General features: G+C 44.7%; 1 protein-coding gene and 2 long non-coding RNA genes across 5 annotated transcripts in view; 1 reads left to right on the top strand and 2 right to left on the bottom strand.

Moving 5' to 3' along the window:
* Positions 1-477: 477 nt before the first annotated feature.
* LOC116076427 lies at positions 478-1,717 on the bottom strand. Its single transcript, XR_004112946.1, has 2 exons — positions 1,480-1,717; positions 478-1,305 (listed from the first exon to the last, which is right to left on the bottom strand). It is a non-coding gene; the product is annotated as an uncharacterized LOC116076427 (long non-coding RNA).
* Positions 1,718-1,735: 18 nt separating this feature from the next.
* Tcp11l2 (t-complex 11 like 2) overlaps positions 1,736-17,507 on the top strand; it is a 39,231-nt gene continuing 23,459 nt past the window's right edge. Inside the window, exons 1-6 of one of the 2 annotated variants that reach the window (XM_031350232.1) lie at positions 1,750-1,862; positions 4,994-5,204; positions 9,558-9,831; positions 11,898-12,033; positions 14,067-14,187; positions 15,239-15,459. In XM_031350232.1, coding sequence (XP_031206092.1) covers positions 9,675-9,831; positions 11,898-12,033; positions 14,067-14,187; positions 15,239-15,459 — 635 coding nt within the window. In that variant the 5' untranslated portion in view covers positions 1,750-1,862; positions 4,994-5,204; positions 9,558-9,674. Of the gene's footprint in view, positions 1,863-4,993; positions 5,205-9,557; positions 9,832-11,897; positions 12,034-14,066; positions 14,188-15,238; positions 15,460-17,507 lie in introns of both variants that reach the window. The other variant, XM_031350231.1, reaches the window with a different exon arrangement.
* Positions 5,475-17,507, bottom strand: part of LOC116076428 — a 42,518-nt gene continuing 30,485 nt past the window's right edge. For both annotated transcript variants that reach the window (XR_004112947.1, XR_004112948.1), the window contains 3 exons: positions 16,768-16,799; positions 6,412-6,507; positions 5,475-6,318 (listed from right to left, as the gene is read on the bottom strand). This is a non-coding gene — a long non-coding RNA (uncharacterized LOC116076428). The remainder of the gene's footprint in view (positions 6,319-6,411; positions 6,508-16,767; positions 16,800-17,507) is intronic.

Below are 17,507 nucleotides of genomic sequence, written 5' to 3'. Positions count from 1 at the left end.
GCTAGCAGGAATGTGGAAATACTTTTGGTTAATCTTTTTGCTGTGGAGGTTTGTAGGGTAGTTGGGGGGTGGTGGTGATTTGGCAAGCCTTGAGACCGGAGGCTTCTGACATCCGTTTATCCCAACAATAACAGTGGGATTATGGGAAAAAGCCTGGGTGACAGCAGCACTTTCTCTTTAAGTATCTTGATCTGGTTGTATATTTTACCATTTTTTAAAGATTTATTTTATCATTGATGTGAATGTCCCTCTTTCTGGGAGAGTGTGCATGTGCTTATGACTGTGTGTGCACGTGTGTGGAGGAGTCCAGAAAACAGCATTGCATCCTTTAGAGCTAGAGTTACAAGTGTTTGTGAGCCAACCAATGCAGATGCTGAGATCTGAATTGCCTGTGGTTCTCATGGGCAGCAAGGACTCTTAGAAGCCATGGCTCCAGCTTTAGGTTGTGTGATTTCTAGAGTGACAGATACAAATGGATACAAATCGCTAGGTAGGTTTATTCAAAATAACTTGCCAACTAGTTTCAGTAGCTATTACTGAGCATCTAAGACTGCTTTAGTTCCATTCTTATCCCACTGAACAACATTGCCTGGGTAGGCAAATGCTAGGGAGTGGGTTATAACCTCAGACCAGCCCACGTTGTACAATTTTATTTCTATCTTGCTTTAAACTATTGTCTGCTTTTAGTTTTCTTCTTTCTAGAAGAATGGTGGACAATTTGCCTCCACAAGCCAATATTTTAGTCCTGAACAGAAATATTTCAGCTTATACGAAATTAATTTACTTTTTTTTTGTATGAAGCTACCCACAAGTAATACCAATTTGCACCTGGCAAAATAGTGGTTCTTTTCTTTATGCTCAGAAGCAAGCTCACAAGAAGTTATGCTTAGTAAACCTGACCACACAAGAGCCCCTCCCAACACTTATTTACATTAACCCTGGCTGAAACTTCTCCCCAAGATAAGCGCTGCCAACGAACCCTTAGAAGAAGTAAAACCCTTTATCTTTGCGCACAGGCGAAACCTTCAGAAAGCTTGGGCAGGTGTGGCTCCCAGAAGCCAATCTTCCAATTTAAGGGGCAAATCAGGACCCGTGTTTACAAGAACTTGTTGACACGTGTGGATGACGCGGTTGACTGCTGATGTGCGTGGGACAGCCGGTTTGGAACGTTGTTGGCTCGCTTGGCCCGGTGTGTGTGGCCAGTGTGAAGGTGGGCAATCTAGTGTTTTTGTATTATTGCCGCAAGCGTACACAAGAAGTTTGTGCTCTTGGTTGGAGTTATTCCATTTCACCCTAGCTGGTAAACTGAAAGAAACAGGATTGGGAGCGTCATCCGCTGCACTTTGGCCCCGCCCTTACACGGCCAGGCTCCGCCCCCGAACGCTTTCGGCTTTACCGCGGCCCAAGCGCTCAGGGCAGTAGGCTGCCCCAATTCCGTGTTCACTCCTCTCCCCCCACCCCTGGAAGGCCGGACCGTACCACCACTGAGCATGGGGGAGCTTATTTTCTCGTGTCCAAATGGCTTTCAGTCCGAGCCTTCTTCAGCCTTCACGACAGAAGCCTGAGGAAACCTACGATTTCTGTAAACAGACTCTGCAAGAGTTTAGGGATCCTTGCCGGAACCCTGCCCTTAATTCTGGAGCCATGGCGCCATAGTCCCTCTCCAGTTCCTTCCCGAATGGTATCGCCCAGGGAGTACCTCTGGGCCCTTTAAATACCGCGTGGGGCTGTCGGAGGGCTCCAGAGTTGACAGACTTGCTGAGTCTCCCAGTGTCTGCGACGCTGGGCGAGGGGGGTGTATACGCAGATCCCCGCGACCCCGGCCACCTACCCTTCCTCGAGTCTCTGCGCGGGATCCGGGGGTGCGTACCTATCCCAGGGGAGGGGCCATGGGATCTAAGGAGATTGCGTCTCCTCTGGGTAGCAGGAGGGCTCTATGTGCCCTCAGAGGTCGGGACATTTGACCTCAGAGTCAAGACCTGAAGCGTGACACGGTGGCGGTGTTAGCTCAGGCTCTGCCGGGGCCGCTTGGCTGTGATGACATCCCTTTGGGTGCGTGCCAGCGACTGTGCTCTCCTGCTCGAGACGCTCTGGGCTCCCCGTGCGGCCGGGTCCCCGATCCCTCGGCCCTGGAGGAGTGGGACTGAGCCGCCGTGGGGCCTGGCTGGGCCGCGGCTTGTGTTTGGGTCTTGTTGCTGGGTTTCTGTTCCGGCAGTCCCCTCCCCCAAACGTTTGTTTTGACAGGAAACGTGGTGCTGCTAGAGGGAGGGGCGAGCAGAGAACTTGGGCGAGTGGGCGGGACTCCTGGGACTTCGGTTGGACTTGACTGTCCAGGAGGCCAGCTCAGGTCACATCTGGGTCAGACCCTTGCCTTCTCAAGGATGGCTTTCCGCTCAGGGTGGCGCCACAAAACATAGCCACGAGATTCGATGGCACGTGGATGACACAGTTAATGTGTTTACGTTAGTACGAGAGGGAAAACTTCCATTAAATGGAGCGATTTCGCAATGTTTCTTCTAAAATGCGTTTATTAGACTGGGAATGTAGTTTTGTGGTAGAGCATGTTACAGGACTGTAGGTTCTGTCTGCCCCTAACCACAAGAAGCCCAAATCATGTGTTTAAACACGAGAATCCAGTCAACAAAGAAGCGTTTGTTAAACTACCATTACAAGCAGAGGAGTGGAAACATTTGAGAGGATCCAGTGAGAATGAAGTGAAATACGCTCTCTTTCATCGTTGTCTTGGTACCTTAACGGCAAAGAAACAAGGCTACCCGTCCTTGCCCCTAGGCTCAGCACTAGGTGGTGGTCAGCTCTCAGATCTTAGTTGCCCTTCTCCAACTGATAATTCCAACCAGTTATTACACTCGTTCCTAGGCTAGGAGCCCCCATCCCACCTCCACATCCACCCCTGTCCCATCTACCCTGCCCTTTTTCCTACCCTCATGGATTTCATACATTGCTCCACTTGAAGTGACCCAGGGCTGAGGGCCCTGGAGTGTGCAGCACAGGTGTTAAACTAGGCAGCAGAGATGTGGGGGACAATGCTTTCCAGGATAAAAAAGTGCCTAGAAATCCTTCCCGATGCTGTAATGACATGTGGAGCAAGGGCATTTGCCTTTTAGACAGTGGCTGGCTTGTTGGCTTTTGTCTCGCTCTGCAAGGCTGGCAATGGCAATGACTTGATGAGGACCAGTATTGTTCTCTCTGTGCTGTGGTTTTTGCTTTACTCTAGGCTGGTGCTAAAGCAGTGTTTGATAGACGACGAAAATTGTCTAGCATTTGCAATTTTTTTCCATCAGAGCTCAGTCTTGCCTTTGACTGACCTCCCCCCCCACCCCCAAATCCGTTGGGTGCCTTACGCCTGACTTTGGTAAAGTCTTGGAAGGAGAGTACCCACTAAATGCTTCTTGCCATCTTCCCGCCCCCCTAACCTAGTCTTAACTTGGTGGATTTTATTCCCAAGAGCCCTGTTGGATAACCTGCACAATCTACTGCCAAATATTTTTGACTTGCTAACTGTAAGCAATTAGTCCTTTTGGTAATACCTGGGTTTTAAGGGGGGATTTTGAAAAGCATAAGGAATGGCCCTCTGAGAGAGGACTTTGGTCACTAGAGTGGGGTGATCGAATGCTATTTTGTTGAATGATCTCTTTCAGCGATGTCCTTCATGGTATAGTGCTTGAACAGCTGTCCCAGGGTAAGGTCATCTTGCCGCCACATGTGCAAGTATCCATGTGATGATAGACAGATCAAATTGGCAGAGAGGGAATGGAATGCTTAGCAGTACACTGGTTTCCTCCAGCCATTCTGACTATAACATGCATGGGCTAACCTGGCTTTTGAGATGAGCCTCTGCACTTCTATAAACCTGGAGAGAGTAATGCTGTCTCTTTGATCCCTGGGTTCTTACTATAAACAAGAATAACACCTACCTGACACAGTTATATTGCAGATTTGAGGAAATAAATTATCTGAAGCATTTACAGAGTCTATTACTGAGACCATGATATATGTTCCAAAGCCGTTGGTTCTAATAGTTACTTTTTGGGTATCATTGAGTGTCGAAAGAATGCAGCGGTACAAGGGATAGTGTTCTTTAAGCTCCTAGGACTTGAAGCTTTGCTAGCCTTGAATCGTGTTGAGATAGGCACTGGAGCTGGCCTCAAACTCAGAAATCCGCCTGTCTCTGCCTCCCAAGTGCTGAGATTCTAGGCATGTGCCACCACTGCCCAGCTTCTCTATGTACTTTTAAAGTGACTGGGAAGGCAGAGGTACAGACAGGTAAACTACTATGTTAAGTGCCTGCTTAATGAGCAGTGTGATATGGGCAGTACAGCTCGAAAGCTCTAGTTGTTTTATGAGTAGACTCGGGGCCAAGTTTGTTCATATAAGGATATTCACTGGGTTCCTATCTGTCCTAGGTAGTGATCTGAACTCTGGGTGGCCAATTTAAATGTGGCCAATGGGGGCTTTCAGGCAAGAGTACCTTGAAATTGTGACATTACATTCCAAATGTAAATGGCAAGGTGGGATGGTTGGCATGGCTGCCCATCCCCCAAAAGTTTCCTGTGTGAAGAGCCCGAAAGGTTTTGATTAGGATAAGAGAAAAAGATGAACTTGTGGTTTCACACTCTTCCATAACTGGCATTGACTGGTTCTTGAGTCTCATGACCTAAACCTTTCACTGGGCCTCATCTCTCAGTACTGTCAAACTGGAGGTGAAGTTTCTGGGTCCTCTGGAAAAACAGCAAGTGTTTCTAACTGATAAGCCATACTCTAGCCCTACAACATTACATCTAAGATAGGATTTGAGCTTCCAAGGTCTTGGTATAAAAGTACACACTGTGGCCCAGCTAATGCTTTCACAGACTAGACGCTTAGACTGACAGCTCTCTTCTGGAGAGCTCTAACCATAACTCCATAGTTCCACTGGGCATTGGCTCTTTTTAGTCACTGTATGCCTTATATGACTTTCTGTCTTGATTCCCAGGCCACTCAGTGCATCCTTTGAAGTCAAGTTGAAGATCACTATGGTCTCACAGATCTTGCATTCTGTGAGATTCTGCAGAATTAACGTTATCTGGATATGGCCAACACTTTTGTATCTGTTGTTTGACAAGACTTTTCCCGGGAAGATACAACACCCCAGAATAGGAAGCCCATAACAGACCAAACTGTGGACACCATCAAAGTCCAGCTTGGTAAACCTTGAGTGTTTTTGATGGTACTTAAAAGCATATGGGTGAGGGGTTACTTGCAGGAACAGAGATGACTCAAAGGCAGCTCCATCACCAAAACACACCCCAGAATGGGTGACAGCTCACAAAGCTGGAGCATGCTCCACAACCTGCAAGCAGCTTTGAACCCAGACTGTCCCATTCCAGAAAATCAGACCTCTAACCTAGAGGTGCATTTGGTTCAAGTTCTGTTTTTGGAAAAAAAAAAAAAAAGACTCTATGGGCAGGAAGCTATAGGATGCACATCTATTTTATGTCCATAATAACAGGTGAGAACAGGGACCTTATCAACTATAGTCAAAAGCTGGTGAATCTTTTATAATCCTCAGCCAGTACAGGGTCATTTGTAGAAAGAGTTTTGTGTAGAAAGGAAATAAGGACGTAAAATAAACTAAAGACTCACAAGCACATTAGAAGCTGATCTCCATGCTCCTGTGGCAGGACAGTTGACAGGCTCTTTTAGATTCCTGTATCCGTTCCATGTCTCTAAAATGTTAGCAGTAAACTTCCATTATTCATCACTGCTTATTCAACAATACATATTTACCTTCTGAACTCCAGTTATTGCCCTGAGAAGGAATGGCATGATGTCACATGTTACAAAAGAATGGAATGATGCATAAACATAATTCAGTTTCTTTAAATAATGACCCACTATAGTAATACTGGAAGCTCTGCTTTGAGGTATCTTCTATCTTTACCTTTGACCAGTGAGCCCTCAGGTTGGATGAAATGTGGTGTTCCTACAGAACTGCCTGATTTACCTATGTTGCTTTGGTGACCAGCTAGGGCAGATCTATGTTTGTCAATATGAAAGGCATTATGTTTCTTTAAAACAACTGTGTTGTCAGCAGTCCTAGAGTCTAATAGTTGAAGCAGTCCAGTTACCCTCAATGCCTTTTGAGTCAAGTTGATTTGTCCCCAGATGACTCATGTGGAAATCCAAGACTAAGGAAGGTTGATGAAGGCTCCTGCAGAAGACCATTTACACTGGGACAGGCTGTTGGCTTTGGGGTTTCATATATCAGATGAGTCTATGAGTTCTGTCCTAGGGTCACTGCCAGCCTTCCTTGTTTTTCTGTAGGGAAACAAGATTTTGTTATCTTGAGATAACATTTGTTTTCCTGGTTTAATATCCAAGGTGATGTGACATAGGAAAGCACATAATCACCCATGTCCTGTTGTCTCTGTGTCAGACACTGTCTCAAGCAACCTTTCAGTAAGTGAAATCTCCCTCCAGCTCCGCTGTTAGGCATTCTTGGTGTACCTGTAGAAGAAATAGACAATTTCTTAATGAAGTCATGAGTGCCTTGCTTCAAAGACAAGCTTCTGCTTGGATGCAGCGAGTCCCAGTTGTGACATGGATGCCTTTGCCAGCTGAAGAGCACTAAGCAGTGTGGCACTTTTCAGTGTCTGTTGCAGCCTCATGCCTCAGATCCCACCTTCAGTGACATGTTGACACAAATTTGATTCACCACAATTAAACATGCACACTGTATGTATGCTTTCTCAGAATACCCTGTGATGTCTCATGGAACCCTTGTCTGCCTTGGAGGAGTATCTTAGCAATTGCTGAGAGAAAGAATAGGTAATTAACCCACTTCCCTGCCACCCACCCTCTACAGAAAGCAGCTGCACATGAAGTCACATAGTTAGCTGGTGACATACTGGGCCTCAGACTCTGGGCTCTAACTCTTGACCTAGCACTTATTTTTTAAGCTTTTTGCACTTGGCTTCCTTTCTGTGTAATTAAGAAACCTACCAAGTGTGCTATCCAGCAGGAATATAAAAAGAAATGCACAGTTACAACTATTAACCTGCTTCATAAGTTCCCATAGATGAACACTTTTATTCACGTTTAATTGGGAAATGCCTGTTGGTGTAAGGCCTGCTGCAGTAGAGAACGAGCAGGAACCAGCTCAGAAGTGACAAGGCCTGGGGATTTGGAATTTAAATCAGATAAGCTGGGCATAGTTGGTAGTGTCTCCTCTCTAGGGCCTGCACTTGGCAGCAACAAGGTGTAAATATGTAGGGCTGTCAGTTTAAAGATGTTCTAGTTGAAGCTGTACCAAATAGGATTCAATGACTGTGATTCAGCTGACACTGAGTACTTGTGGTGACCTTGGTACTGATGCTAGGCAAGGCAGTATCTGCCTTACTCATGAGATTCAGAAATAGTCACTGGAAGAAGGCAGCTGCAAACACCTTCTTGTGGGCATGAGCATACATTTCCATATTGGAGGCCAGCTTTATCAGACCCTAGTTCCTTGAGACAGTGCCTCCCACTATATCAGAAGCTAGGTTGGAGGCCAGCAAGCCCCAGAAAGCTTTCTGCCCTCCCCACCTCCCCCACAGTCGTGAGATTGCAGGTACATGCAACTGTACCCAAGTTTTTAATGTTGACTCTGGGGACTTGAATTCAGGTACTTGTGCTGGGCACAGCAAATGTTTTCCTCACTGAACCATCTCCTTAATTTGTTGCAAGTCTTTTTGTGGAGATGGAAGAGATGTACTACAGGCCTACTGAGAGGAATGAGCTGAGGATAGAGGATGAAGCATTTTCAGGCAATGCCAGCAATGGAAAGTGAGCTGGCTTTGGGATTGTAAAATAGGGTGAGCACTTCCAAGTGGTGGGTCCCCCTACTCCTTGCCCTTCTATCTGTAGAAACAGTTAACAATTCTTTGCTTATTCAGGCTTTGGCCTGCACAAAGCTGCATCTCTGAGTGTCAGGACTGAAGAAAGTTTTGGTTGAGACCTTGTGGAAATGTCCTTGGACTGTCTCCAACCCCCAGGTTTACTCTTGTTTCTATTAGCATCCAAAAGATGCAACTTGCCCAATATCTTACAACAATGTCTGGATCTCCCCTATAGGTACCCTTTAGTTCTGATCATCCCCCCCTTTTTTTCTTATGCTTGTCAGTAATACCTTGTTTCTGCTTCTTATATTTTCTAGCATCTGGTACACATAGTTTTAAGTGACCAGATTTGCGAACAGGGTCACATCTGTTTTGTGCAGCTACTTTTCCCAGGGCCTGGAGATTCGTTAAAGAAATTGTGGAGACATTCCCAGCCATATTATGCATTGCTAAAGGTTTCTGTTTGTTCTGGCATTTGTGAAAGTACCCCATCTCTCACTGGAGGGAATTCTTATTCCTTAGTCTCCATCCAGGGTTGGAGGTGTCTTCTCCTTTGAACAAATCTGCCTTTTGCTACTAGCTGATAGCTGTGTTCATAGCAAGGCCAATAGCAGTCCTCAGCAGCCCTGGCTGGTGCTCTTGGGCCGAGGCCTGGCATTCATGTGCCATGATCTTTCTAGACTGTGCCAGGCATGACTCCGTCCATGGGATGCCGTGTAATGTCCCAGAGAAAGCACTTGACTTTAGAGAACAGGGACTGGTGAAGTGAGTCTCCTTGTCCCTCTGAGTGTGCGTCAGAACCCTATGGTCCTAGATACTCAGCAAGTTGTGCTAGGTGCTCTTAAGTACAAACCAAACAAGCCTTAGTCTTCATGCTTTCACAATTCATATGAAAATGGGAGGTGGACCTTGGCGGCCCACAGTCTCATCAGCCTTCACTTCCCCTGATAGGCTCACAGATGCACCAAGAGTTTGAATTTGAACATCCTTAATTCTTTTTTTAAAAGTTTCATTCTTTAGATGTGTCCTGTGTACAGATCTGTGCATGCCACCAGCACTTGGGAGAGGTCAGAAGACAGTTTGTGGAAATTGGTTATCTCCTTCTATCATGGGAGTAGCAGAATGGAATTCAGGTCATTGACATGGCAGCAAGTGCCCTTACCCACCGAGCCATCTCACCAGCTAAACTTATTTCAAACAAAGCAGTATGAACAGTAACCACATTTGATGCTGTGATGAGATTAATCCTCTTCCGTCTTTACGAAGCTGTGGAAGTTCAGTCTTTGAGCCCAGTTTTCTCCATGGAGTCAGGTGGTTAAGTGACTTCTCCAGAACAGAATAGTCTGACTGAGGAGCCCACTAGAGCCTTGCCATTGCAACCCAGGAGATCCTGTCTGTGCACCATGTGCATTTCAGAAGGGTCTGCCACCACCTAGAGCTGGTCTACATTTCCTCTGATATGGTCTCAATGCCCCTTTTGTGTAAGGCAGTCTGGGTGATTTGCAACAGTCTTACCCAGGGTTCTAGAGGGAGGGTGAGGTAATCCGTTCAGGACATTTTCCCCCTAGATTGTCACAGCTGTGGGCATTATTATTCATGCTGGAAAAAGCATGTTGGAAGCCAGTGGAAGTACCCCAGAATGTTGATTCAGGGTCTCTCTCTCTCTCTCTCTGTGTGCAGGTTCTCTCTCTTTCTGTTTCTCTGTCTCTGTCTGTCTCTCTCCTTTCTCTCTCCTCCCTTCTCTCTCTCTCTCTCTCTCTCTCTCTCTCTCTCTCTTCCCACCCAAGGTGATAAAGGATGCCGTTCAACGGTGAGAAGCAGTGTGTGAGCGAGGACCAGCAGAGTGACTCAGAGTCTTCTCGGTTTTCCGAAAGCATGGCTTCATTCAGTGACTATGAGTGTTCCAGACAGAGCTTCACCAGTGACTCCTCCAGCAAGTCCAGCTCTCCTGCCTGTAAGCAATGGGAACAAGGTGGGGTTGGCCAGGTGCTGGCACTGTGTGCAATGGCTTTGAAAACTCAGAAGCGCTGTGAGCAAACCACACACTTCCCTGTCCTTTCTAGATGCACAAGAATAGCTTGTCAGAGGCACTGTGGTGGTCTGGGTGTGTTCTTAGGAATAAGTTTGTAACCTGCTCATTTTATTTTGAGCCTTGTCTCTAGCATGTTTGGTTTGAGCGTGCATCTAAAATCCCCTCCCCTAGCCTAGTCTTGTCTCCTAGATGGTGGAAACACTCCTTCTTGAGATTACCTTGTGCATGTTAGGATGAAGTCAAGTTGGTCTTTCCTGTTTCACGTGGAAGGAAATTTGCCTTGCCGGAAGGATGGGCAGGAAGTGTAATAATCTAAAGAGGGCTTTCTGCTGATTTCAAACAGTGTTGTGTAAATCCCCCCAGATGAACCCACTAGGAGAATTTCTCTACTGTGGGTTGTAAGAAAGCTAGCACAGTGGCCAGCATTGGGAGAGACAGCCTTTTCTTTTCTTTCTTTCTCTATTTAGTCATTTATTTATTTATTGTCTGTGGACACAGGAGCTGTATCAAGCAAGTGGTTTTTGTTTCATTGTTTTTTGTTTTGGGTTTTTTCCCCCTTCCTCTCGACAAGATTTCACTCTGTAGCCCAGGCTGGCTTTGAACCTGTGGCAGGTTTCCTCCTCAGCCCCCTGAGGGCTGCAGTCGTAGTATGAACCACTATACCTGGTTGTGCCTTTTGTTTGTTTGCTTTTTAAGTTTTGAATCAGCATTTTGTCTTAAAAATATATAACATCTTAAACTAGCAAAGCTAAGGTGGGAAAATACAACTGATGTTCAATAAGATCAGATGCCCACTTCAACAGTTTTGTCTATTTAAATGGTTATGTTTCTATCTTTAAAATTTGGAAACCCTATAGCATAGAGAAAAGAAGGGCTAGCCTGCAGCATTGCCCAAACATGCCAGCGTCCTTCACACTGGACACTTGCCCTTAGCATTGTAACCCACTCCCTCACACTAGACTTTCCTAAATGCTGTCCATATGACCACCTACCGCATCATGAAGTAAATGGGCCATGCATTTGCTTACTGACTTGTCATTGGACAGTCAGGCTCAGTCTTGTTTTGCTTGTTTAGAGATGGGGTCATAGTACAGAGGCATTTGAAGAAGGATTTGCTATCCCCAGCATCATCTCCTTTTCTCATCTTCCTCCCCCTCGGCACTTCCTCCTTTAAAACAAGCAGAGCATTGCCTGTCTGTGCCTTTATCTGAGGTCATGATTTTTAATGAACTGAAGATGATATTTTTCTAACAGTGGTTTTGTAAACTTGATTATTTAAAACAATCTCTTAGAATGATACCTAGTAACAACTCAAATACTATCCTACTGAGTAGATAATCCAGCCTCTCAAATACATTTTGTTATGTTTTAATTATGTACTGAGTTCCTTGTATATTCTTTATGTAAATTACCCAGTGGTGGTGGCATACACTTTTACTATCGGCACTTGGGTGGCAGAAGCAGATAGATCTCTGAGTTCCAGGACACCCAGGGATATGCAGAGAAATGCTGTCTTAGAAAAAACTAATAATAATAAAAATAAAATAGTGTTAGTGACCTCAGAGAGAGCCTATAAGGGGCTAGTATATGTATCTGTAAAGTCAAATGAAATAACAAATAGCAGAAATTGGAATGGAATTTTCAGCTTTATACTAAACTGCCTATAGAGTTAGGAAGAAGCCAGCCTTATGTATCAACCTACTGTTTAGTACTACGAGCCGTCAGTGCTCTTAACCACTGAGCCATCTTTCCAGCCCTATAACAGCTTATGTTAAGAGTTTGTCTTAGGAACATTTGAAAATTCATTATTAAATGTAGTGACTGAAGCTACAGAAAGAGGGCTTATGAATTTGAAATCATTACCAAGCCCAGTTGCTTTTAGTGTACATCCTCTGACTTATACAACCCTGAGATCTATCTGAGTATAAGCCTGTCTTGACAGTGGGAGCTTTCAATGACTGCATTAGCTGACATTATTTCTCTTTCAGCAACAAGCCCTCCACGGGGCTTAATGTTTGATGAGGTGATGGCTGCAGCAAAGAACTTATCAGACATGACTCTTGCTCATGAAATAGCTGTAAATGAGAACTTCCAGCTGAAGCAAAATGCCCTCCCAGAGAACAGGTAACCTAGAAGCCTGTGGTGTGTATAAATGATGCTGTAGATAGATTCTCTCTGTTTTGGTGTGTGTGTGTATATGTGTGGTGTGTTTGTGTATCTGTGTATCATGTTTCCTGGAAATTCTTGTACAATACCCATAGGGCATACATGTTATTTAGCTCTCTTACAAGGTCTTCTAAGTATTGATTAAAAAGTTTTCTAGCGGGGGCTGGAGAGATGGCTCAGCGGTTGAGAGCACCGACTGCTCTTCTTAATGTCCTGAATTCAAATCCCAGCAACCACATGGTGGCTCACAACCATCCATAAAGAGATCTGACTCCCTATTCTGGAGTGTCTGAAGACAGCTACAGTGTAGTCACATATAATAAATAAATAAATCATTAAAAAAAGTTCTCTAGGAACATTTATTCAGAGTCTTTAGAACTCAGTTTATACGTCACTGCCTGAGAAAAATGGTCTTGATGTCCCTGAACTTCCTAGACTACAATTACCTCATTGTGGTCTCCACCAATCCCTTATTGTTAAAAATATTATACTTTTTTTAGCTTTATATGTATGGGTATTTTATGTGTGTGTGTGTATATATGTCCATGTCCTGAATGTGTCCCTTTTGCTCAAAGAGGAAATGCATGTAGGCTCCCCTGTTTTAGACAGTTGAGATCCTCTGTGTGGGTGCTGGGAATCAAATCTAGGTGCTCTGGAAGAGCAGCCAGTGTTCTTAACCATGGAGCCAACCTTGGAATTTATACTTTTGAAAGTATAGTTGACACATTTTTATTAGATTTGTCTTTAGGGAAAACCCGGTGAAATTAGGTTTCTGGAGTATAGTGGGAACACTTATAAATGATTTGATTGATTGCCCTGCCTTGCCGCTGTTCTCACATGCTTCTCCAGAAAATCATAGACTTCAGCTTCTACACAAACATAAACACAAGCACTGGTATTCTTTAGAGAGCTATGAGATAGCTTGCCTCATTTCTTCTTGGCCCATTCCAGTCAGGTAAGTGTGCCCTGTAAGGTCAAAAGCCAGAGGTGTTTGTCATTGTCCTAAACCTGTCTGGGAGAATGGTAGGGATTGAAAAGGGCATTTCCCTCATGGAGATCTCCTCAGCCACTAGTGTAAGTTTAAATATTTAAGGTGGCTAAGTTGAATATGGTGTGCGGTTACAGGGACTCATCTAACCTATGCACCTCAGAACGCTAATTTTCATCTTTCATACATAGTTCTGCTGTGTATTGGGAGATACACTCAGCTGCTAATTATTACCTCTCTCAGTAGGCATCCACTGATTACTTACTAAATGGCAGGCATGAAATGGTTATGAGAATGCCTGAGAAATGTGTTGCTTGCTAGTGAAAGAAGCTCCTTGGGAGTTACAGTGCAGGAAAATACATGATTTTCTAAGTTTGTTGTCATCTCAACAAACCAGGGGGATGTCTCAGGTTACTGCTGCCATGCTAGACAGCCTGAACTAACATGCATTTGAGCCTCAGACTGTTCTGGAAGGAAGAAAGGAAAGAATCAACTCCTAGGAAGTGTTCTCTGACTTCACAGGACACTATGGTCTCCCTCCTCTACCCAGTGCAAATGCTCTCTCTCTCTCTCTCTCTCTCTCTCTCTCTCTCTCTCTCTCTCTCTCTCTCTGTGTGTGTGTGTGTGTGTGTATGTATGTGTGTAGGTATATATATATATGAGTATTTGTGTGCATTGAGGCCACCAGAGGGCATCTGATTCCTTGGAGCTGAGATAAGCATTTGTGGAACACCTGTCTTGTTAAGAGGGTTCTGATATCTAGCTTCCAGTCCTCATGATTGCACAAGTGCTCGCAACCACTAAGCCATGTCTCCAGCCCAGTGTTCTTTACTGTGTGAAACCAATGCCCATGCTTTGAACAAAGAAAATATACTAAAAGATTAATCATGGGCCTAAGGGTAGGATACATTCAGGATTTTTTGAAAATGCATTTTCCAAGAAGTCTACTGTGAACATGCATCTTGTAATGCTCATTTTAAAATAGTCCATTTTGTTGCTGTAGCCTTGCTGGTCAAGTGAAGCGTGTTGTCCACCAGGCCTTCTGGGATGTCTTGGAAGCAGATCTCAGTGCTGAGCCTCCTCAATATGAATATGCCATCAAACTGTTTGAAGAAATCAGAGAGGCAAGTCAATGTTTATACCATTAATGCCTTAACTCACTGGGGTCAATGTAATGGATACCAGAAGTGGGTAGATTATAAACAGTACAAGTTCCTCACAATCTTAGAGTCCAAGACATCTAAGACCAAGGCATTGGCAGATATGCTGCCCCATGAAGGCCTATTTCACAGGCGAATCCTTATATGGCAGAATCGGTCAGAGTCCTCTGCAGCCTCTTCCTTCCAGAAAGGCACAATCCCATTCATGATGACTCTACTCTCGTGACATAGTTACTGCTCAGAATTGGGTTTCAGCACATGAATGTGTGTGTGTGTCCACAAGTACACTGTAGCAGTTGTGTTTCCTCTCCCAAAGACTATTAGATATCTTTGTATCATCACTCATTTTAAAAGACTGAGTAGCCAGTTCCCAGTAGATTCCTTTGTGCACTTACCCTCTTGAAAATGTTGGTGTCTTGAGTGTTTACAGGGAAGTTATAAGAACTAAATGAGATGACGATGGTTCTTCTTAGTGGCATTTACAAGATGCTTGCTCTTTAGCATGCACTGCAGAATTATTATTATGTACATAGTGTTCTGACTTACCCAGGTCAGAAGGATTGGATTTGAACCTGTCAGGTCAGGCTCAGAGCTTTTTGTGTTCCCGAGCCATTACTGAGTATGTGAGCTCGGAGTCCACCATATTAAGAATACTCAGTTAACCACTGGCTTGTGTAGTATTTGTGCACAAAGTATTCTTCATGGACTTCACGTGGGGGGTTTGGGTGTCATCTGCTCTTGAGTGTTTTTGGAGCCGTGAGGTGCAGCCTCACTGAAGGCTTTTGGAAGTGTCCGGTTCCACCTCCTTGTCAGTTTTCCTCCTGAAGCATCAGTCATTCTGCACAGCCGTGGCTTTTGTTTCAGCCAATTGAACTTTCTTCTCAAGGTTGAGCCACTGCACATCTCTGATGTTCTTCCAGGCAGAGGCACGGCTTGTGGCCCTGGGGATGATGCAGTGTGAGCGGGGAGCATCCTCCTCTGTGACAGGGCTGCTGACTCTTCTTCCCCTGTGCAGATTCTTCTCTCTTTTCTCACTCCTGGTGGGAACAGGCTTCACAGCCAGATCTGTGAAGTTTTGGATATCGACCTCATTAGACAGCAGGCCGAGCACAATGCTGTTGATATCCAGGGACTGGCCAACTATGTCATCAACACGATGGGAAAAATATGTGCTCCTGTGAGAGATGAAGACATCAGAGAACTGAAAGCTACTACCAACATCGTGGAGATGCTGAGGTTAGCCCTTTTGCTGTGTGCATTTTCTTAGTGGCTTCAAATTCTTTCAAGACCTGGGAGTAATGGAAAACATAGATAACTGGCCTTCCAAAAGAGCTTGTGTTGCCAAGGGGAAAACAAAAACAGGGAGCCAGTCAGTCCTTGACACTGTGTGTAGAGTTTTCAAGTAAAGTAGTTTGTCTGCATGCAGCGGGCCCTGAGTATATAGTAAAAAAATAAGAATTTCTGGCCCCAGGGGCTTAGGGCGAAAGGGAGAGACAGACCTTGACCAATGAACTGTGCTGACTAAACAGTTGTTTCTGGTGTTATAGAAGGAGTCGCAGAGAGGGAACTTCCAGGAAAGTTATCCTAATGTAGTCAGGTTAGAGGAGGCTATCTTCATTGGTAAGAACCATTAGCTGCTACTGAATCCACAGTGATTTCACCAATAAGAATTTGTTTGGTACTGGTGTCTCACGCAAAGAACTGTTGGTCAGGCAGCTCTCCACTTGCCTTTGGGGAACCCAAAGATCCTCTGCCCTCACCCTGATTGTGTTTTTTCTCCATTAAACTGCAAGTGGAAAGAGACTGTGGGACATCAATGTGTAAACTCAACTCCAAGAGGGCATATGCCCTTGACTTTGACTAGCCACACAACCCCACCCAGATTTAAGGCCCACCCATAGCCTCATATCTGCCAGGGGATTGGTGGTCAGCCATCCAGGTCTGCTACAGTGTCACTAGGGATTCGAGGCTCACAGTAATGTGTGAGAAGCTTGTCTAGCGCTGTAGACAGTAACTTCCTTATGATTCCAGAGGACATACTGTGGACTGCTTATTGCCATTGAGGGGAACATGTTTTTACAAATACAAGTCATACTGAGGATTGAGTTTTATGTTATAATATTAGAAAGCACAGGAATGGAAACTGGTCTGTATGTAGAAGGTAATTCTATTTGTAGCCCATAGCAAGTTGACAGTTTCCCAAGGTGACACTTCACCTGTCTATAAAATGGTCTTTAGAATTGTGCTGAGTTCTGGAAGATTGTACAAGTTCTGCTTCCAGTTACCAATATGATGTCAGATCTCCAGTGTTTATCTTGATTATGGTCACCTACTGGATGTCACATTTTTTTTGATCCACAGAGTTTACAGTTGCTTGCATAAGAATGAGTGGAGTCTCACTAGAAGCTACAATCACTGAAGAAAATGCCAGCTCCTCTCCTGGCACCCATTAACTGCTAGTAGTTCCTAAGCAGGGGTGGGATTTCATAGATGCATTGTCTACCTATTCTGGAATGTTGAAGGGCCCAGTCTTGTACCCTTTACCTGCTGTGTCTGAAGTTGAGAGCAGCATCAATCTATGAACATAAACACAAGCATTTAGAAGAAAACTTGACATATGTTTATTTAGCTAAACAACAACCGTAGCTTCCCTCTATGGCCTATGACCTTCCAAGTCATAGGATCTTTGACTTAACATATAACACCAGGTGTTTATTCTTTCCTGTGAAGAGGCCTTAAATCCAATCAGAAGGATACCCAATAAACAGTCATGCTATAGTTACCCAGCAGGTCTGAGTTGTAGCACACAGGGTTCACAGCTAGATTAAACCACTCATGACTATTCCCCCAGCAGCCTGGCTAGCATCTTTGGACACTGGGTACACTGACAGCCAGGGGAGCAGCCATCTTACTTCTAGCTTGATTTCTCTGTGTCTGACAATCAAAGTATATAGAATCTTTAGCAGTAAAATCTTACTGTCTAATTCTAGTGGATACCCAAGAGCAGTGTTGTTTTGGGAAAAAAATTGAGCCTCTCTGGCAGCAACTGAGAGGGAGATGTCCCATTCCTGACAATGGGATTTTAGCTTAAAGACCCACAACTTCTAGGAGCAGCATTACCTGCTCATGTAGGGTTTCTTTGTTACAAGCTTTTTAAAAGTAGGAGCTTTTTAGTTAGTGTATAAAGCAGTAAGTTTTCATATGGATCTTTAATACATCCTCCCTTCCTCTCTCTCTCTCTCTCTCTCTCTTTCTCTCTCTCTCTCTCTCCCTCTCTCTCTCTC

The sequence above is a fragment of the Mastomys coucha genome, unplaced genomic scaffold (genome assembly GCF_008632895.1).
Source record: "Mastomys coucha isolate ucsf_1 unplaced genomic scaffold, UCSF_Mcou_1 pScaffold4, whole genome shotgun sequence".
Classification (NCBI taxonomy): domain Eukaryota; kingdom Metazoa; phylum Chordata; class Mammalia; order Rodentia; family Muridae; genus Mastomys; species Mastomys coucha.
The sequence above is the reverse complement of the archived record's forward strand: the minus strand, read 5'-3'. Positions and strand labels throughout refer to the sequence as shown.